General features: G+C 37.1%; 1 protein-coding gene across 2 annotated transcripts in view; it reads right to left on the bottom strand.

Moving 5' to 3' along the window:
* Nucleotides 1-4,223: 4,223 nt before the first annotated feature.
* LOC127449447 (low-density lipoprotein receptor-related protein 8-like) overlaps nt 4,224-22,936 on the bottom strand; it is a 279,198-nt gene continuing 260,485 nt past the window's right edge. The window contains exons 17-19 of one of the 2 annotated variants that reach the window (XM_051712861.1): nt 20,932-21,006; nt 15,045-15,232; nt 4,224-11,875 (exon numbers count right to left, since the gene is read on the bottom strand). In XM_051712861.1, coding sequence (XP_051568821.1) covers nt 11,837-11,875; nt 15,045-15,232; nt 20,932-21,006 — 302 coding nt within the window. In that variant the 3' untranslated portion in view covers nt 4,224-11,836. Of the gene's footprint in view, nt 11,876-14,933; nt 15,233-20,931; nt 21,007-22,936 lie in introns of those variants that run through there. The other variant, XM_051712860.1, reaches the window with a different exon arrangement.

The following is a 22,936-nucleotide window of genomic DNA, read 5'->3' as shown; positions in this document are numbered from 1 at the left end:
AGTGGACCCTTTTCACAGACTGTGAAGACACATTTCTGCCACAGCAGTATAACTTCAGCAATCTTTTTTTATATTTGCAATCTTTTTATTATTTAGTGTAAATTTATGACATTATACTTTGGATTATATTACCCTGGAAAAAGTGAAAATAAAATAAATTACTAGTTACCACAGCTGCAAAGGGAGTGACAGAAAATGTGGCCTCTTTCTCTCTTCTGACTGCTGTAATCCACCGCTCTCAAATGTTTCTTATTTTTGTAAACTGTAAAAGCATAATAGTGGATTTTTTTCTTTTTCTGTCAGAGCAAACGCTATAGTTTACGTCCTCATGTAAATAGGGTCCATGATTCAGTGCACAAAAAGACAATGAGCGCATTTACATGCACATTCCTACACTGATTATGCTTAATAAGCCGACAGCATGCATGGCCATGTAAACGCATTAAACAGCTTTCCTATATTGGTGAAAGGTCATAACCGGCTTTAGAATAAACCGATCGACAAAGGTAGAATTCTGCCCATTACCCTGATTTTGTGTTGCATGTAAACACCATTACAGGCATTCTTACGGGCTTATCCAATGTATGCAAGTCTTTTATTTAAATAAATTGGTTATTTAAAATCTTATGTAAACACGGTTTTCTTGCTGTCTTAATTTTTAAATAAGCAGATTTTTTGGAGCAAATTGGTGTGCATGTAAGCAGGCTCAATGTGCGCATTTACATACAGTACACTTTCTTACACTTATGATTATGCTTAATAAGCCAACACTATGTGTGCTCATGTGAAGGTCTTTAACAGGATCATTTACAGTTTAAACAAAAAAAAAATTCGGCACAGGTAGATTTTTGCCCAGTACCCCAATTTTGCGTTGCATGTAAACATCTTTACCGTTTTTTTTTTTTTTACAGATTATCCAATGTGCTAAGTATTGTGCACATACCTGTTTACTTTTTGATAGTCTCAGCCTCAGATGGCACGGCCACAGACCACCCACAGTTTTAGTCAAAATTCTGGCCATGTGAGATGTCTATTGATGTCAAAAGCGGAGAAAAATCTGCTGATTTCAAATCTCATGTAAACGTGGATTTCTTGCTTAAGCTGATTTTTGGTAGTTATCAGCATGTCGGTGTGCATGTAATCACACTCATTGTACTCGAAACAATTCATGTTTATTCTCATTCCAAATGAACTTGTATGTGTAGTTTGAGCAACCCACCAGTTGGGAACCAATCAACTAGATCAGTGGTTCCCAACCCTGTTTCTGGAGGCCCCCCAAGACTACACATTTTGGGTATCTCCCTAATCAAACACACCTGATTCAACTCATCAGCTCGTTAGTGGAGACTCTATGACCTGAATTGGATGTTTCAGATAAGGGAGATATACAAAATGTGCAGTGTTGGGAACCCTCCAGGAACAGGGTTGGGAACCACTGAACTAGAAGAAACATTTCCAAACAATACAAAACTGTATTAATTTAGGTGAAAAAAAAATAAATAAAAAAAAAACTACATATATGACCAGTAGGCTACAGAATGCTACATTATTTATTACTACTGGATAAATATGAGATGGTGATAGCAATTTAACACACACACAAAAAGAGAAAAAGAACAAGACAAAAAAAGAAGAAGAAAGCAGGATGAGCCACCACACTGGGTTATAATCCTAGACACTACCCCTTATTTCCCCATCCTAATTGGTATTGCCTTCATGCCTCCAGTGCCCTTTCTCTGGATCCTTGTTTATTTGCGAACAACGTATTCCCTGGTACAATTTTTTTTTTTTTTTTTGCAGTAATTAAGACTTAATAGCTTTTTGCAAATGCTCTGTCCCCCATCACCCAGACAGATGACACAGGCACACCCAGCTCCCTTTGCCAAAGTTGGACTGGCTGCAAATTATTGGATGTTCACCCAGTAGGAGGGAGTGCTAAATGTCATCCGCCATGCTTAAATAGAGCTACGAAAGAGGAAGGAAATAACTATATTGGTGAAAATCTCCTTTTTCATATCTGGATAGAGCAGCGATTAGAGATTAGGAAGAAATTCATCTTTCATAGACAAGAATAACAAGATTAAAATGCTTTTGAAAGAAAGACCTCACACTGTTGTTCCTGAGCCACAATGGCAAAGAAACCAAAGCTGCCATAGAGAATGATAAACAGGTTTGGCTAAGTAGATAGGAACTAGGGTGCCGGATGATTGTTGGTTCCCTACAGTAGGACATATCCGCTTGTGGAAGAGAGCTGAATTTTATTGAGAAACTTGAGCTATGTCAAAGCAGTGGTCCTCAACTGGTTTTACTTCAGGACCCATATTTCACATTGGACAGCAAATGGCAACCCAACAGAGTACTAATATTTCAGAATTAAATTGTGTTTAGGGACCATGTTTATTACTCACTGCAAGTAATACCATATTTAATGTAGGCTGAGTTGTATTGTATTTTCTTTTCGCATACTATCTTTGTTGGCATCTGATTCATTTGGCTAGATAGCTTCCTTCTTGACAGATAAATTAGCACTAAAAACACAATTTTACAAGTATTATTGTAAGACAACAGATATGGCATCAACAATAAAAGGTATGGGAAGCATTTTTATTTTGCTATCCAAACTATGCACAATTACAAATTCCGACATAAATATATAATGTATACGTAGATACCGCATTCGGCTGGTTGCAATAGGTCAGCCACGCTGCTATCTTGGAACGGTCAACAAGGACACCTGTTTTAATGTAAGTCAACAGAGGAGATGCCTCAGAATGATGTATAAGCTGCTTTAGTGTGGAAACAGTACATATATAAAAATGGACTGCCTGAGTGCTAATCTTCAGTATGTTTGCCATCATGTATTGATCATCATATATATCATAAAAATGGCTGTTTTAGAAGAGAAGAATTAAATTTAGCATAAAGTAGGATTTATTTACAGTACTAAGTATTGAAAATCTCTGAAAGCATTTTCATATCTTTGTTTATCCTAACCAGAAATCAAAAGACTGGCTAGCTTATTGTAAATCATGAATACTGGTTGCACTGTCATTATTTAATATTTGTGTAATACAAGTTGACTTGATGGTAATATAGATGTACATTAGACTATAAGCTGCACTGCAATTATTTATTATTTTCATAAGTCTACTTAACATAGTTTAACAACCCAGGTTATGATGCATAATATATATGTACAGAACTTACTACCGTATGTGTATGATTGGTGCTATATGATTTAATAACAGATTTAAATAAAATGATGTTTTTGGAGCTAGATTAATTGATGGTTATGACCTATCAATCCTGTTGCATTTATGATCACTAGTCCCACTGCTTTTATTGGAAAATGAAAGCATCAGGCAGTGGTCTGATTAGCAACATGATTTATAAGAGCATTTTACCATTACCATTTAATTTTGAATTTTTATACCAATCAATACGGCAAAACAAATCTTGTGAAAATTGTCAGTAAAAGACTCCAGATTGTTGCAGAACACATCTGTCAGTTCACTTTCATGTGTTGACAGACAGCTCATAATAAAATGGTGGCTCAGCAACGCCAACATATAACGTCCATAGAAACAGCTGCAAAAGAGGGATCTTCAAATATATAGAAGGCTTTCCGTGACTCTATAAGAGCAGAATTGAAACCCATTGTTGGGTTGTGATCCACCAGTTGAGAATCTCTGCTCTAAAGGTTCACAGTACAGAGATAGAGATCTGCATTCCTTAATATCATCAGGTCTTTAGACTATGCCATGGCGAGGCCACAAGCACACGTCAAACAAAGAGCAACAACAGGGACACACCCTGCCCTTAATACCATGGCAACCTGGTAAAAATCCCATCCATCAAATCGACCTGCTCTCAGACGGGCGGCTACTGGGAGTTGGGCAGTTTCCCCATTTTATTTAGGTCTCCTCGGAGGCTAATACTCACCATAGACATTAGCAAAATCACAGTGAGACATGGTGGGGAGAATTCTTCTTTCCTAGGCTCACAGCCACCATCTCCTCTGGGGAGCCAGACATAACAGCTGTGTCAACATACTGGCAAGAATCAAGAGCTGGTTTGTAGAGTAGGGGACAAAAGATGAGTGAGAACTCTAAATCATTTTTATTAATTAAAGGTACAAATGAGAGTGCTGGACATGTGGATGTTTTGCTTAAGCCAATTAAAATGCTGATGAATGAAATAAGACAAGGACCCAAAGGCAAAGAAACAGGATTTTTAACAATTTAATATATAAATATAGATATTTATCAACAGCTTGAATTTCATAGAAACGTGAGTGAGACCATTTTGGCATACAGTACAGATATTCCATGTAAGTACAGTTTTGCTAACAAATGTTAAAACCCCCTCGCTTTTCCCAACACCTCCAACCCACAGACACAGACACGAGAGAAACAAACCAAAAATAACATTACTGGAAAATATACATGAACACAAACAAGGCACCAATAAATTAAAATGTAACAATCTCTTGCAAAACTGAGTGTAATAATCTATTAAATAGAATTACAATTTAATGTATCTATTAAATAATGTACAAACACGAATTAAACACTCTATTTCTGCAACATTACGGTTAAAAAGCAAAAAATACAATTAAAACCAGCAATAAAATGAAAACACTTTGGCAGATTATTAATTTTAGTTTAAATCAAGTAGTAAAGAAATCCAGTGCTTCTGAGAACAAATAAATTCATGTATGGTCTACACTCTTTTTCGTCCAGGAGACTAATATACAGTATACATCTTCTTTTTACAAGAAATGTTTAAAACCTTATCAAAAGTTTTGCTGTATGAAAACCTATTTACAAAACATGATTCGAACTGTCACCCCTCCCCCCATGCTATGTAATCATTTACACAGTGCAGAAGGCTTCTTGAAAAGTTTGTGCAACAAACAGCGTACAAAATGTCTCCAATACAACTACGGAATGACCAGAAAACTACATTTCCCCAAATAAAAGGAATGTTAACGACTCCTTACCCTCTCCAGAAGTTTAAAACCTACATAAAAAAGAGAAAAATTCTTCAAGTAATATACATCATGTCAACATGATCTCGTAGGGGGAAATCAGAATAGATGTCATCTTTTCCACAGGTCACAAAAAGAACAATCAGGAATGTCACCAGGGATGTGGAGGACCAGACTCATCCATTTAGAGTCCTCAAACTGCGGTCCAACTCTACAAGTCCACCAAACTAAAAAGCACTATATTCCAGGAGCGGTTCCAGTTCATTTGTCCAGTGTGAGAGAAAGTTAGCCCTTTCAAAAGCAATGTCCTACTTGTTGGGCTTATGACAATGAAAGCAGACAGTGATGAGGAGAAGTTACGGACATTACATATGTTAGTCACAGTGGAGTGAGGTGAAGGAGCAGCGTGGTGAGTCCATGCAGTGCTATAGGAAGGCAGGACTCACCGGTACATATGCATAGAGTAAGAATCATGGACAATGGTCAAAAAGCACTGCTTGTTTACATCTACAGAGAGGTGGAGAATCAGTTTCCAAAGGGTCTAAAAGCCTGTTCTAGAACCTCCTGTGACCGCACCGTTTTCAGGACATGTGTTTATCGAACATGTTCCACGCATAGTAAATTAATAACACAAAGATACTAGAGATCAGTTTGTAGGAACCTCCCATAAAAATGGTTTAAGCTAACTCTAGAGCAGCACCTGATATCAATGATGATGTTGGGGTCAGAAAAAACACTGAACAATGAAGAAGGCAAACCAAGAGTGATCAAAGAACAATTCATGTGTTCACACCGCAGTCTGAAAAAGAAGCAGTGTTTACCCTGTATTGCTAGTCTGAGATTCTTTGAATCAAAAACTTAAGTGTTTCACATATTCAGAACTGGTACATACTGAAGGTATGTCAAATGTTATTAATGACATGAAAAAATCTAGAAAATTGTTTGATCAATTATACTTTCCATACTTTTTACACAGATCAACATCACTAACACCATGTCTACACTGGCTGCGAATAGCGTGTCACTTCAAAACCTAATCGCTCCCATAATAGTCAATGGAGCTGTCTATACTGTAGCACCCGTTGGGATTCAGTGACCATGTTTTCGTGCTAAAAAACTAGACAGCGCAACAAATGGAACAGAATGCAAGTGTCTTGAGATGCGTTTTAAAAAGTTTGAGTTCTTTTTACTTGAAATTGAGTCTTAAAAATGCGCCGTTCCTGAGCAACAAATTAAGATGTACTGCAATAGTCAAAGACCGCCTAGCACCTGTTTACATAGATTTTTTTTTTTCCAAAACAGCGCAGATGGACACTTTGTGAACTGCCCTTTAGTGATCATTCTAATAGGACGTGCAGGTTTGACGCTTCCAGTGTAGTTTCAAATCACTGCAACGTGACACGTCTTTGGACTCTTCTAGTGTAGACATAGTATGACGATGATGACAGTAAGCCTGTGATTTCCAAACCAGCTGTTGAAAATAATTCAGTAAAGACATCTAAAGCACAGCCACATATCCCAGTTGTTTACAAAATGAACTACAAGTACACTGTCCTCACTTAACTGCCACATAAGCAACAAGACTCCCACACTGTCTCTCTTCCAAATGGAAAACATACAGTGACATATTGGAGGATTTTTTGAAATTTGGAGGTATGTTTTACTAGCGGTGTGCACTAGATGCCACACAGCGGAGAGGAGCAAAGGTGGCAGGAACAAAGAGCCACTCCAGATGTAAGACCACCCACATGCTGGGCAGAACCAAACACATACAGTATAGGGTATGTCTCAGGTAGACCTTGGCATACCCAACCTTCCCAATCAGCAGTCTCCAATGCAGGGCCAATCACAATACTAGTTCTTCAAAGTTGTCACAACAATGCATCTCTGTTATAACTCCACAAACACTGCCACATGGCAAATTTTAATCTCTGCTTTAATCTGGGCCAAAGTGCCCAAAACCTGTGTAAAACCAAACAAACAGATCAGCTTAACCAGTATTTTTTTTTTTTATACCCAGCAAGCTGGAGCACTGTTCCAGGAGAGATTAGATTTAATTTGTCCAATGTATCATCCTTTGTGTGATAAAGTTTGTCTAAATTTGCTGGTCTTGACTGGTTTAATCTGGCTTCACTGGTCTCCCAGCCTGGCCAAGCTGGTGTTTAGCTGGTCTCTCACTTGAACCTACTGGTAAGTACCCAAAACCTCTCTAAAACCACCAAACAGACTAGACAAACCAGCTTTGTGGCCAACTAAAACCAGCATACCAACTAAAGCTGGTTTAAGATCATTTTCAGCAGGGATATACAGGTTGACCAAAACCTGTTTTTTACAGCTGTCCAATCAGTCAGCCAGCTTGTCCCTGTGACAGTGCTACAAAAATAACTGAGCCGTCATTCATCTTGTGGAGAGAGTTTGATTTACTTGGCTATGTACAGGAAGCCTATATATTTAGGCACTCCTCATTTCCTGTGGCTGTGAATGCGTTTAACAGATGACTGTTTAGAGGAGCAAAGCTTTGATCTATGACTGTAATCTATCACACCATTAAGACATGCAATATGGCAGGCAGTGCCTTGTCGTCACTATGCTAAATGCTTTTACCCGAGGCATGACAAGTATAGAGGAGGAGAGGACTCATCTTTGTGTGCAAACAAGAGATTTAGACTCTAGATATGAACAAACAGCTTTTTAGCCTTTATCAACCCTGACTTCCTATCTATTAGTGTATTTGTAATAACACAACCACACAGATTGTACTAGTACTGAAACTGATGCCCTGAGCTAAATTTTTTGGACAGATATGTGCCTGGGCAGGAAGATCATAGTTGGTCCATTTTTTGGCTCAAAAGTGCCTAGGAACTGAGAAACTTAATAAACATGGAAGACCCAGTGCTGGTGAAATAAAGAAATGTGGAAATATATACTGTATTGTCTCTCAAAATTAGCAGGTGAAACCCTTAATCTCAAAATACAAATGCAGATCTTTAAGAGCAGTCTGACCTAAAGGGATAGTTCACCCAAAAATGAAAATTCTGTCATTATTTACTAGGGCTGGCAAATTTAACGAGTTAATTTCTGTGATAAACAGTTTTTGCTTAATGCGTAAAAAAAAAAAAAAAAAACGCAATTAATGCAGTATCCATTTAAATGTTTTTATTTATTTATTTATTTATTTTTTTACTACAGTCCCTGTGGCTGAATTTGGCATTAATAAATTTTCAGGAGGTACATGCTTTACTCGACTGCACATTGTAGGAGCAGTGCATACTTATATTACACGCAACGCATATCCCAGGGAAAATAAATGCGGGAGCGGATTTACTGTATGGAGAATAGAGACTTCACCCGCAAGTGGTGAAGCAGGCGTGGGAAAGCTGCTGCTGTATCATTATATATGTATATATAGTAGGGCTGTCAACTGGGCAGATAAACTAAGTTTGAATTTTTACCTTAAATATTTTCAAATTCAGTCAGCTGATTTTTTAAAACTGATGTTGCTTCCTTATTCCACAAGAGAGCACATTAAATACATAAACCATACAGCACCATTATATTACTGCAAATAACATTCCTGGCTGTTAAAAAAAGAACATTCCATTTTCAACTAATGTGCATAAAATAAATAAATAAAAAGTTTACAGTATACTACCCTTGACTCAAACTTCATAATAACAGCGAAATACCACATTGTTTTTATTCAGTACAGTTGTATGTAGAGTAGAAATATTCACAGATAGCAGTGGTATTCAGCTGAACTCGTTGGTGAAGCGGCTCAGACTATGAGCCCAGGCAAGGGGCTGTTCAAACAGATGGAACACAACAGACTGGAACAGAACGCAAGAATCTCGAGACACACATTTCCAAGTTGAACTCCTTTCCTAACAAAGCATTTAAAAAACTCATTGCTTAATCTGAGAAACATTGCTTATTAAAAAAGCAAGATGCAACAGCCAAGTACCTCCACCAACTGTAAGGGGCTGTTCACACCGAACACTTTTGCAAACATCCATTTGTTTATCTATGTAAACGCGCACTAGACGAACATCTTTGTTTCACTTTGTTTTTGCTTATTCAGCCTCTCGTGCAGGAGTGCTGTTTTTTAGATGCGGTGTCTAATTAAAAAGAAATTTAAAAACATATTGAGACACCTGCATTCTGTTAAACTGTATTTTGTTGCGCTGTGTCTAGCCTTTTTTAACGCAAGAATGCGATCGATCTGAAGTCATTGTCAGTGCTTGGCACAAATCCAAAATTCAAATTCACAGTTTAGCATACGAATGTGCATTTTTTTTTCTTAAATCCGACGAATATTCGAAATTCGAATTTTAATTTGACAACCCTATTGTATAATGTCTTATAATGCATTGGCAATGTACACTTAAGTTTATCTTGCCAATAAAGTTTGATATGAATGTAATCATGTGATAATATAATTAGAAAAGCCCACTGTAAAATGCTAGAAGATTTTGCCCAACTTGTAATTACAGCATGTCCACTGATTTTATGGCATGTAAACATATACTTGCATCAAAAATTTATACCTGTAAAAATGTGTCTAAATGAATTTCTGCAAAAAAAAAAAAAAGAACGGAACATTTTAACATGTATGTGAAATTTAGACATATAAGAGGTATCTGTACTATAAAAACGTACTGTAAACTCAAAGCTTCCTCCCCAGTCTAAAAAGAGCATTTATAGTTCCCACCTTTTTGAAAAGTCTCGTTTTGAAAACTGTGTGTTCGTGATGTCACGAAAAATTGCTCAGTTGAATTTACACGTCCCACAACATTTCATCGCACCCTTGGCCGCGCCCACTGGCACTCAGTTCATATCATAAACAAAGAGGGAGAGAGACAGGCCTAATGTGACCAACTATTCCGGAACACCAAAAGGGGACCCATCTGGACTATTTTGAAGGTTTTTGTGCATATAACATGCATTACAAAGACGTCTTTGACTGTCATGTTTATTGTGCCGCTTTTAAAAGGCGTGGTGTCAGTTACAACTCAGAAAAGGAGACTCTGTTCAGCTTCATTCAGCTGCTCTGCATCTTGCACCCATCTGCGCTATTTTTAATTGTTGGTGTATGTAAACAAGCACTAGCTGGACTTCTTTGACCGTTTGGATGTTTCTGGCGATCTGCGCCTCAGTGCACCTATGTGTGTGTGTCATGTTTCCCCGTGGTATGGACTGTGAATGTGCGGCTAATATCAGTGTGGACTGCTAGTGAATCAGTCATAATACGATTCAAGCTTTGGGGCAGAATGGGGCAGTTAAAAACACTTGGACTTGACAGCAAAACTGTGAGTAAACAGTTTAATTTGTGAATATTTCATATGTTATTACTGTTTGATAGTTAGCTATTCAGATGCGATGTGTTCAATGTGCTTTGTGTGTAAACCCTGAAATTTAGTTTTATAATGTTGTGGAGAGCTTGTTTATTCTCTTCTGATTGAGATTCATATATGGCTGAATTTGAAGAGATGCACGATGTTAGCCAATCAGAACAGTGGGCATTTACATTGAAGTTTAAAGGACAAGCTGAGGCCACAACTGAGCGTTTCAGTCAGAGGGCCAGAGACAGGGTGGAAAATAATAATTTATTACTAAACTATGACAGTTTTGGTGCAAAAAACTAATGACATTATCAGTGGACCTCAGGGAAGATAATAAAATTGTAACAAATAGCATTTCATGACTCCTTTAAAATAAATGATGACTTACCAATTTCTTGCAAGTTCTTTGAGACAAAGTATAAAGTAAATATCTTTATGATTACATTTTTAAAATGCTTGTTGTAATGAATCATGTACCATGATCAATGCGATTAATCACAGAAAACTGTGCGATTAATTCCATAACATTTTAATTGATTCACAGCCCTATTATTTACTCAGCCTCATGTGTCTAAACATGTAGACTTTCCTTTCTTTCATGGAACATAAAAGGAAACGCTAGCCTCTGTTACCACTCACTTTCAATTCCATGGAAGAAAGTAAGTCGTTCAGGTTTGGAACTCCATGAAGGTGAGTAAATGATGACAGCCTTTTCATTTTTACATAAACTAATCCTTTATGTGTGTATGGAAGACATGAAGGAACAGAATGCTTGGCTCTGGAAGTATATTAGAGGATACAGTTAAGAATTCTGTAAGTCTTATTTTTTTATGGTAAATTATTTTTTCAGCTTGCATAACTGATAACTGTTTTTGAGGAGTGTGTGCAAGTTTAAGTGTATGACTGCATATATGAATTCCTCCCCATCCCCTTTCCATCCTATTTCACTATTTTAGTTATATGTCCTATGTATCTCCCATGCCAGCAGGGTGGATTACCCAATATTTTCTCCTTTGAATTCTGCCCTACTGCTTTTCTGTGTGGCATTGCCCATACAGAAGCTCTTCCTGTAACCACAGCCCAGTTCAATCCAGCTTAACTCTTAAACCAGCAATACAAATATTTCTAATTAAAAGAATTGCAGCACAGCGGGAGAGCCATAGTGTTAGCAACTACTGACATGATGAGCTATGAGGTTAGTCATCATTCAACAGCACTACCAACTACTAGTCACACAGAGCAGGGATGATACTAGTGTAAGTAATTTTAATTTCACTAGTAATGATTATTGCCCAAGTAAGACTGATTGAGAGATTATGGGCTGCAGAAGACACTACGAGTAGACAAACCCATTTTGTAGCTCTCAGCTGCCGAGAGCCAGTACTTTTGTGTCCTGTTGGCTTTCTGTGGTTGTGTGATCTCCTCAGGAGACCAAGAGGGGCACAATGATGGAAGGAAAGATGGAGGACTAAAGGACGGATGGAGAAGGAGAGAGCGAGAATCGCCCTCAGGGGAATCCGTCATCGTCCAGACTGAGCGCCACGCGCTGCAGAGAGCAGATAAAAAAAACAGTTATTCACTGTGAAAGAAAGAGGAGAATAGAAATGAATGCATAACCTTTTCATGAGTAGAGTCTAAATTCCCCTGCAGTGCCCCCTGGAGTGAATTATTTTTGCACGTGACACTGCACAGCCGGTAGAGGGGAGCTGAGTGTAGACAAGTATTTTTTTATTTTAATAAAATGTTTTATTTCTAGTCATAAAAAATGAAATAAAATACTGTATATAATATAATAAACGTGAACAAATGGGTTATGTCTGCTGTACTGTATTTATTTTATTTATTTTGTTTTTATAGCTGTAAAAACCAAATGAACAAATAATATCAGCAGTCCGGTTTGCCTATATCCACTTTGACTTCTCAGACATTGTGTGTGTGTGGATGTGACAAGCACTAATGTAAACAGACGTGGCTGTGTGCATCAGATAATCGCTCTCAATCAGCATGTTTTAACTGTGAGTATATGAGTTTTAAACTGTGGTGCTTATGTGATAGTTTGGCTGTCTGTTTCGGAAAACAAACATTATATGCCTGAAAAGACTGTTTGAGTTGCTGTTTGTGTGAATGAAAACCACATCAGCAAATAATACGCAGAAATGGCTGCACGCATGGGAAGATTGCATTTAGATATGATGGCTGTGCATATACAAGCTGTGAAGTTTTATTGTGGTACTTTGGTGACATTTTGGCTGTTTGTTAAATAAAATAAACATATTATGTGCTTGAAAAAACTCTGTGAGTAGCTGTTAGTTTGACAAATAACAATTGCTATTAATGTAAACAAATGGCAGCACTCATCGGAGGAAGATCGCGTTTGATGTATTGACTGTGCGTATAAGAGCTGTAAACTTTTTATCGTGGTACTTTGGTGATGAGTTGGATGTATGCATATAAAACAAACTTATTCTATGGTTTAAAAGACTGTATGAGCAACTGTTTGAGTGAAAATAAATTACAGATGCTTGACCAACACAGCCTGTGTCGGTGCGAAAGCCGATTTGAATCTGGCAGCTTGTAACATAACTGGCTGTTGCAGAAACACAGATGTGTGATGCTACTCTGCAGGGCCCAGTTATTAACTGTCACATATGTGTTACTTTATGTATGAAAGGGATAAATTTGAAGAGATCAAAATAAAGGGACAGAGAGAGACAGAGAGAGACAAAACCCATGGAGAAAAATATAGGGATTCAGAAACACCCAATATGCAGATCCCCACACATACTGTGAAGACTGTGATGTGCAGGGAACTGGAGAGAATCCTGTTATGCCACTGCGATGGCCTACCCCGCTGCTGCTCCTCCACTGATGACTTTATCTATGATTGTGCTTGACATGCCGACTCTCGCAAAGGAAACTTAGCTTCACCATATCACACTGTCACAATCCCTACATCTTCCTAACTGCACTTTCTTCATTAGTTTTCTTGCCTTGTTTGCCAGTAAAAATATCTGAACATCCTTAAAACAACATATATTTACTTGAAAAGCAAAATATTACTACATGATCCCACGAGAAATCGACACATGCCCTGAAATCAACTCCATTCAGCCGAATTACTGACAAGCACCATCCCCCATCCAACATTTTTGGATTTAAAACAGCATTTGTGGCATAATGTTGATTACCATAAAAACAAAAATTGAGGTTACAGTGAGGCACTGAGGGCCAATTTTTCCCTTATTCAACAGTATAGCCAAAATACATAAACAATTTGTGTGTAAACATGATTTTAGTGTGATAAAATTGCTTAAAAGCTTTTAGCAAATTTTACAGCTTTCCCTAAAATGACTGTAAAAATGACGATTTAAACAACTTTACAGCTCAAATAATACAAGTACAACACAATAATGTTAGTGCTTTTGTCAAATTAAAAGCTTAAAATTTCTGCCTTTAAACCCTCTAAAAAGTGGCCTCCACTTCCATTATAAGTGCCTCACTGTAACCTCGATTATTATTTTTCTTTTTTTTTTAAGAAAAGGAGGGACGAGTCGAAATTATTTTTTGTGGTAATCAACATTATGCCACAAATGCTGTCCATTGAGCTTAACTTGTATTTCACCCAGAATATTCCTATGTATTTCTGTTGACTGTATTATAACTTGCTTTTGGTGCCACTCTTTGGACATTTCACCTGGAAAGTGGAGCTCACACCTGTCCATATGTTCAACAACACTTCCAGATTCTGCCACTGGGGGCAGTGATTTTCAGTAGGTACAGACCTATTTCAGAAGCAAAACTTTCGACCTACTGTTGCCGAATTCACAGTGATCAGTATTATGACATGTTTTCAGATAATATATTTTGAATTAAGCTTATGCTTCTTACCACCTTGGAATTTTTGTTTAAGCATAACTAAATTTAATGAGATTTACGCTTAAAACAATCAAAACAAACTGGCAATGGGGTAAGAAAAATAAACTTAATTAAAAATATTCACAATTTTGCTTCTCAAGTAAATGTATCTTATTTTAAGGATATTTAGATATTAGATTCAACTTCATGTTCCAGCCCAGGCCTAAAATTACTAAAATAAATAAATTACATCACACTAATAAATAAACAGCTAAACACTTAAATACATACATACATGATATTATACTAAAAGATTGTCCTGTCATTTAAGGTGCTCGTTGCTCATCCCTAAAGCAATTATAAGTAATAATAATAATAATAATAATAATAAAAACATATATGGGATAATGGGAGAGCACAATTACAAAGCTTTCAAACATCGAAAGCATTTAAAGCTTTACTAAAACACAACACAAAAACCAGACTATGGAAGTGTGAACAGACAACTAACTAATCCTAAAATGGTTATCCTTATATTAATTAAAGACATGTAAATGAAAATATATGAATTATGAGTATAAATATTATGAAAAAGAGGTGGAGGATGGATGGTGGACTCATTACATGTTTGTAAAATATATAAGAGACAGCATAATGCCATTCTCTCTCTTAGTCGCACGATATGCCAGGGATCGTTGTCTTAGCCCCGCACTCCTTTTATCACTATCTAATTGCCTTCCTTCCTTTGTTCACTTTGTACTTGAAAGCATAGGTGCTCCTGAGTACCAATGAGCTTGTGGGTCTGGTATACCACCCCCCAGTGGCAGTGCAAGGTATGGCTGTCTGGCACTGCCACTCACAGCAGGATAAACGTGTCCGATCTGCTCGCTGCGGCCGATGTGGATTTCGTCATCGTCATCCTCTGTGGTCTTGCGGTAAACAGGGTTGTCGAAGTTCATGCTCTTTGTGTTCCGCCTCCTCCAGTTGCGCCACACCAGGTATCCTCCAGTACACATCAGGCCGATGACCACTGTGGCAAGGATAGGAACTGCATGCGTTTAACACACAGTCGACACACACGGCGGGGCGTTAACACAGCCAGGGGACACAGAGCGGTGCTTAATGATGCACACAAATACAAGCTCACACATACACACACACACACACACACACACACACACACACCTTAAAGGATTAGTTCAGCAAAAATGAAATTGCTGCCATGGTTTACTCAGCCTCATGTTCCAAATCTGTATGATTTTTCAAAAAGAGATGTTAGGCATAATGTAGCCACAGTCAACATTCACTTTTATTATGTGGAAAAATTTAAAAAAGGTGTGATGAAAGTGAATGGTGACTGATGCTAACATTCTGCCAAACATCTCCTTTTGTGTTCCACAGAAAGAAAGAAAGTCATTCGAGTTCGAACCAACATGAGGATGAGTAAATGATAACAGAATTTTTATTTTTGGGTGAACTATCTCTTTAATTGTGCATTGTGGCAGACCTGGCTCAAAAAGTGTTTTCAAAATAGTTTCCAATACCCAAAGTATGGTATAAATTAAATTATGTAAAGAAGCATCTCATCGCAGTCCACATAACCATCAGATTTTAAAACAATATTGGTGCAGAAACAATGGCAATGCTCAGAACAGCATACAACCATCCTATACTTGTAATATATCTGTAGTATACAATATGTATTTTGAGCACAGAATATAAATTATCTATATATGTAGGAGTGGGTGATATAAGCAAAAAATTATTTTTGTGAAAAATTCTCTAAGATTTAGAGAATAAAGTCATAATAATTTGAGAATAAAGTAAAAATTACGAGATTAAAGTCGTAATATTTAGAGAATAAAGTCAAAAGTTTGAGAAAAAAGTGGTAGTATTACGAGATTAAAGTGGTAATATTTTGAGAATAAAGTCACAATGACCAGAAACAGCGCCTCATTATCACAATGCATTATCACAACGATAGCCAGCAGCTTCATCAATGCAAGAAATGGATGTGGATGATTTAGTTAAATCATACTTTAGTTTAGGATTGAGCAAAATAGGAATCCTTTGTCATCTTTTGGCACATCAGCACAAAGTTATTATTGGGATCCGAACACTGCAGCGGTTATGTAGGAATTGAATTTATTCAGGAGAAAGAACCAGACAGACATTTGCGCAGTCCCGCTTGGCGTGGTTGATGCTTGGCTGGCTTTCCTGAAGCTCTAAGTTGAACGTTAGTAGCACTTAAATTGTACTTACTGCAGCATGTTTCCCAAAAGCATCGTTATCTAGCATTGTTAAGTAGCACGTAAAAATGCTCGTAAATTAATTAGAACTATGAATCGCTCTTAAATCCATAAATTACTACACATATTGTTCTCGCATCTTTCACAGTTTATCAGATACAAAGGGACATTTAATAAATTATATTAATATATTTTGATAATTAGAAAGCCATTGTACACAGTTTCAGAGGATAAAAAAGTGTTGATAAAATCACATTGAAATCAATAGGCAGACTCCGCAGTCTGTGCATGCAATATGAAAGGTGTAAATTAGGTCTAAAGATAGATCTATATTTACTATATTTATAGTTATAAAGTAAAGTAAATGCTTCTTTATGGGAGCTGTCCGGTCCAAATGTGCTGAAACCTTGTCTTCTCAAAATGAAAATATCATGGAAATACTGACAAACATGGAAGTTTTAACCTTGTCAAGGCATTGGAATTGACGAACTATTACAGAATTTAATTTCATAAATAATGATGGCTTTAGTAAGACAGGGTTTCAAATGTATAAATTTTCAACTTCACAGAGATTAATGAAAGTGATGCACAAAATGCATGAATCAGTAGGCTGAACTATAGACACAAAGACACGCACTTGAAGAAACACAATTATATTTTGAAGAACAGATGACAGAAATGCCGTCGATGCGCGTCTCTGATGCACTGTTTGTTCAGAGGAGTGCAGCGGGAGCGTGTCTCATGGAACACACGTAAAGCGGCAGGTTCACTTTATATAGTAGATGTGTATACAACCTAAACAAGTTCACCTAGAACCTAAATGTATTTATATTTTAATTATTATTATCATTATTATGTTTACATTTATAACTGTCTTCAGATCTTAATTTGTATTAGTAATTTTCCACCTGTTGGAGACGGATACTTGCGTGATGATGGCAAAAGGAAGGGTGCTAATATTCTTTTTTTTTTTACATTATTTACATATGAACATTTACATATGGGGGGTGTTGACGATCTAATCGGATAGGCCGATATTTTTTTTCTTCCAAAAAATATCATGAATATATTTCTTTCATATCGTCCAGCCCTACTGTGCACTTGTAGCCGTACTGCCATTATGCAGAATGCAATTTGTGACTGCCATGTAAACAGACTAGGACTATTCCTATAGTATGGAATCATCCAATGGAGGGAGGAAGAAGAGGAGGAGGAAGAGGGAGAATGAAACACTCATTGCACACTCTCACCCTCCTTTGTTAACCATATTTTAATGATTTATTTTTGACCTATTTAAGTTTTAAACTGCAGGGTCACATTACTCACATATGTCTTCTAAGCAAATCTGTTCAATAAGAACATATCTTTCTGTTGCCATTACAATTATGCTTATCAAAGAAGCCCAATAAAACGTTATACTGTATTATGTGTCATGTAAATTTAGATCTATCTTTAGACCTAATTTACACCTTTCACATCGCATGCACAGACTGCGGAGACTGCCTATTGATTTCAATGCGATTTTATCAAAATGTTTTAACCTCTGAAACTGTGTACAATGGCTTTCCAATTATCAAAATATATTAATATAATTTATTAAATGTCCCTTTGTATCTGATAAACTGTGAAAGATGCGAGAACAATATGTGTAGTAATTTATGGATTTAAGAGCGATTCATAGTTCTAATTAATTTACGAGCATTTTTACGTGCTACTTAACAATGCTAGATAACGATGCTTTTGGGAAACGTGCTGCAGTAAGTACAATTTAAGTGCTACTAACGTTCAACTTAGAGCTTCAGGAAAGCCAGCCAAGCATCACCCACGCCAAGCGGGACTGCGCGAACGTCTGTCTGGTTCTTTCTCCTGAATAAATTCAATTCCTACATAACCGCTGCAGTGTTCGGATCCCAATAATAACTTTGTGCTGATGTGCCAAAAGATGACAAAGGATTTCTTTGTTGCTAAATCCTAAACTAAAGTATGATTTAACTAAATCATCCACATCCATTTCTTGCACTGATGAAGCTGCTAGCTATCGTTGTGATAATGCATTGTGATAATGAGGCACTGTTTCTGGTCATTATGACTTTATTCTAAAAATATTACCACTTTAATCTCGTAATGCTATGACTTTATTCTCAAAATTTTAACTTTATTCTCAAAATATTACGACTCAAAAGCACATATAGCCATCATATCAGTAATCTATACAACTTCAGTGTTTTAATCCATATCTTCAGAAGTGATATGGTAGGTGTGGGTGAGAAACAGATCAATATTTAAGTCCTTTTTTTCTTAGAAATTCTTCTCCCTGCCCAGTAGGGGGCAATATGCATGAAGAATGTGAATCACCAAAAACACAAGAAGAAGAATGTGAAAGTTAAAGTGGAGATTGACTGAGGAGGAAGGAGAATCTACTGTAAAAAAGGACTTAAATATTGATCTGTTTCTCACCCACATCTACTGTATCATATCGCTTCTGAAGACATTGATTTAAGCACTGGAGTTTTATGGATTAGTTTTATGCTGACTTTTGTGATTTTTAAAGCTTCAAAATTTTGGCACCCATTCACTTGCATTGTATGGACCAAAAGAGCTGAGAAATTCTTCTAAAAATCTTCATTTCAGTTCAGCAGATGAAAGAAAGTCATCTGGGATGGCATTAGGGTGTGTAAATGATTGGAGAATTTTCATTTTTGGGTGAACTAAACATTTAAAAAGAGTCTAACCTTATCACCTTGCCAAAAGAGCTAAGTTTAAAAAGATGAATATTTAAAACAAGATTTGAACAGTTTTTAAAAAAAAAAAAAACAAACAAACAAAAATATATGAATTTGAACTAGGGCTGCCAGAGATACACCTTTCCACCCACCCCCACTCACACATAGTGGCTTAGTGAAGCATGTGGAAGGCGTGCACACATGCTGGTAAATGAGAAATCAGGGGCCAAATGGGGACCAGGAGAAATGGAATTGGACTGCGTGCATGCATACACATGCATACATGGGATTGGTTTGAGGGAGTGCATTGCTATTTAGGGGGAACTGATAACCAAGTGTGGCTTTACTGCAGTGGCTGGGTAACCTCTTGTCTAATTTAAAGATCAGCCACGACTACTCTGGTCCCCTGGAAGTTCTTCCTAATTGTTTTGTTGTCTTAGGGGCCGTGGAGACCCCCTTATGGTGTGTTTTCCTCCATCATTCAGCTTCTATTGTCACATACACATTTGCATTCTTTCTATTCAGTTTTTTTTAAAACCACACTATAAAAGACAAAGCATTTAGAAAACGTTTTAAAAGGGGTGGGCATAGAGGGACTGAAATTACACAGGGCTCTTAAAATGATTTTAAGTGAGAAGGTATTTCACTTAGTGTCTTCCATTTGAATGTGAGCACAGAAGAGGTTGTTTGACTCACTAAGCCACTCAGCAGACACAGCTCAGACAATCAATGAAGCCCATCTGGTCCTTTTGACAGAGTTTTTCTGTGAAAACTAATTCATCCTCCATCTCAAATACATATAGAATTTGGTTCATACTCAATTTGAAGTGATCTAACAGTCAAAAGGATGATGTAAAGAAATCAACTGAGAGCTATGATAACAGAATAAAAATGTATGAGTGACACATCTCTTTGAAAGATCGTAATTAACCATTTATAAAACATTACTTACATAACTCAATATAGTTTGAAACCAAAGGATGTAGGATTTGGTCATTCACAATTGTGAAATAAACACTATAACTTTAAAAGACTATTCTGGATTAAATACAATTAATGACATTTAACAGCATCTATGGCATTTTGTCCATACAGACTAAGGAAAAATGTGTGCACAGTAATGCTCTTACAAAACGTCTATGGGGCGAATATGTTTAGCACTGTGAAGAAATAAATGAAACTGTCACACTCTTACAAAAGTGAAACATATAAGCATAATATGTGTAAGCATATGACTGGTTATAATCCAATTTAAAGCACTTTTCTATGGCGAAAACCCCAACCACAGAATTTAAATTGGCAACACATCCTAAAGTTCATCCTCCTAGAGAATTAGTCCTCATCACCTCAATAGGATCATTTACTTGAACTTTACAGATCAAATTATAATATTTTTCATTAAATGATTCATGTAAGTGCTTTAACAAAACATTTCATTGCTGCTTTTAAACCTTTTGGTGTGATAACACCATTGACTTCCATTGTAAGTGCATAACTGTTCACAAGTTGTCCTTTATTCCTGTATTTTCTGGAGAAATGAGCATGCAACAGAAGCTGACGGTAGAGCTTGCGTTGTATTTATCCCAGAATATTCCTCCTATATAAGCTGTAATGGGGCAGCTTCAATTTTTATAAATGGCTAGTTAAGACTATCTTAAGTGTCTCTAAAGCAGGTAGTGCACATAAAGCTGAAGGGGAAAAGCAGTTGATCTGCTGGGTAAAAGAGACTGACTTCAAAATGCAGGATAAAATACTTAGTCAACGATGATACTCACCTATTGGAATAACTATTCCCAGGACTGCAACAGTTATATTGTTACTGAGGAGGAAATGGTCATTTCCACTTCCAGCTATAATAGTGAGAGAAGGAAGCAGAAGACAAAAGAGAAAAACCTTAACTTTTCATTTAATCACAAGCTCATTATAGCTCAACAGTTGAGTTCACTGAGAACAAGCATGACTTAAAAAATACTGAATGCACCTTTAAAAGAAAATTAACAGAGCAAGATAAAACAGTGATTGAGGGCTTATGGTATGTTCAGGTTTAGTCATGCCCATTTTCAAATAGCAAAATCCTCTCCAGTTTGTGTGGTAAGCACCCATTTATTTATACATCAGTTTACTTTGCTCTGTTACTTCCCCTCTTCTAAGTAAGGTTTCTGCTGTGTGGTAGTTTCCACCAAATAAATCCCACCTCAATCTCATAATTAGCAGCACGTAGCCCTCCATTAGTTACAGCATAATTAGTGTCTGATAATGGAGTCTGAGCTGAGTGATTAAGAGGACTAGATGGTATAGCATCTGCATACAGATACAGACAAGACAGCCTGAGGAGCAACAAAATGGGGCTTGGCTCCATAGTACCAAACAAAAGAAATGCAGTGCAGACAATACAGATTACATAAAAGGAAAAGAGTTACAAACAAAATGAGTTAAAGGAACGATGTTACTCTATGACCATGCGCTACACAGACGCATTTCGCTGTTGCGCACCTTCTCCGTGTTCACATCAGCATCTCCCGCTGAATTTAGCTTGGCTTTAATACTATGCAGGTGCATCAACTTTTATCATGTTTGTGTAATTTGAATGTAAATTTTAATTTGATACATTGGGTCAAAGATTTCCTTTCAGATCGGCCACAAAGACTTTTTATGAATGGTATGTTTTCTAATGAACAGGTCTTAAATACAGGGGCTCCTCAAGGTTGTGTACTGTCACCTATCTTGTTTTCAATACTGTACATACCAATGAGTTAAAGACTCAGAATCAAACAGCTAGATTAATCAAGTATGCTGATGATATGGTACTGTTGGAAGCTTGTATGAAGGATCAACCATTGTGTGAGCAAACATTTTAAGAATGTTAAGACCCTTGAGGAATGGTGTCAATCAAGTGCATTGCATTTAAATGTAAATAAAACTAAGGAAATGATCTTTAATGTTAAATAGCGAGTAAAGACGCTGACTACCACCGCTGGAGCTCATGAGTTCGAATTCCAGGGCATGATGAGTGACTCCAGCCAGGTCTCCTAAGCAATGGGGTGCATGGTGAGTTGTGCGTGGATGTCTCCGTGGTAATGCGCTCAACAAGCCACGTGATAAGATACACGGGTTGACGGTCTCAGACGCGGAGGCAACTGAGATTCGTCCTCCGCCACCCAGATTGAGGCACTATGCCACCATGAGGACTTAGAGTGCATTGGGAATTGGGCATTCCAAATTGAAAAAAAAAACAAAAACACTGGACCTTAACGCTTACTTAATTTACACATTTTAAACCATGATCATCACTGCACATAAATAACTAATATGGCCCCCACAGTGAGCCTGGTTTCTCCCAAGGTTATTTTTCTCCATTAACCAACATCTTATGGAGTTTTGTTCCTTGCCACAGTCGCCTTCAGCTTACTCACAGGGGTTCTAAATACAATTATTATTTAAATATTTAATTCTTATACACAATTTACAATCATATTTAATCAAACTACACAATGATGACTCTAAGACTTTATAGATATTTCAGTTAAATTTTTTTGTTAATGCATGATTTCCTGCAAAGTTGCTTTGAAACGATGTGTGTTGTGAAAAGCGCTATACAAATAAAAATGTCTTGACTTGGATCCTGACTTCCTGTCTGATTCAGTTTCGGTCTGTGTCGGGATCCAGACACTCATGCTCCATGTCTGTCTGTTATTAATGTGGGTGCATCATGCTTATGTCATCTTGGCAGCATGCACTTGCGTCAGTAGTTTATATCTGTCTCTCGTGAACACGGATGCA

This window comes from Myxocyprinus asiaticus, chromosome 12, assembly GCF_019703515.2.
Source record: "Myxocyprinus asiaticus isolate MX2 ecotype Aquarium Trade chromosome 12, UBuf_Myxa_2, whole genome shotgun sequence".
NCBI lineage: Eukaryota > Metazoa > Chordata > Actinopteri > Cypriniformes > Catostomidae > Myxocyprinus > Myxocyprinus asiaticus.
The sequence above is the reverse complement of the archived record's forward strand: the minus strand, read 5'-3'. Positions and strand labels throughout refer to the sequence as shown.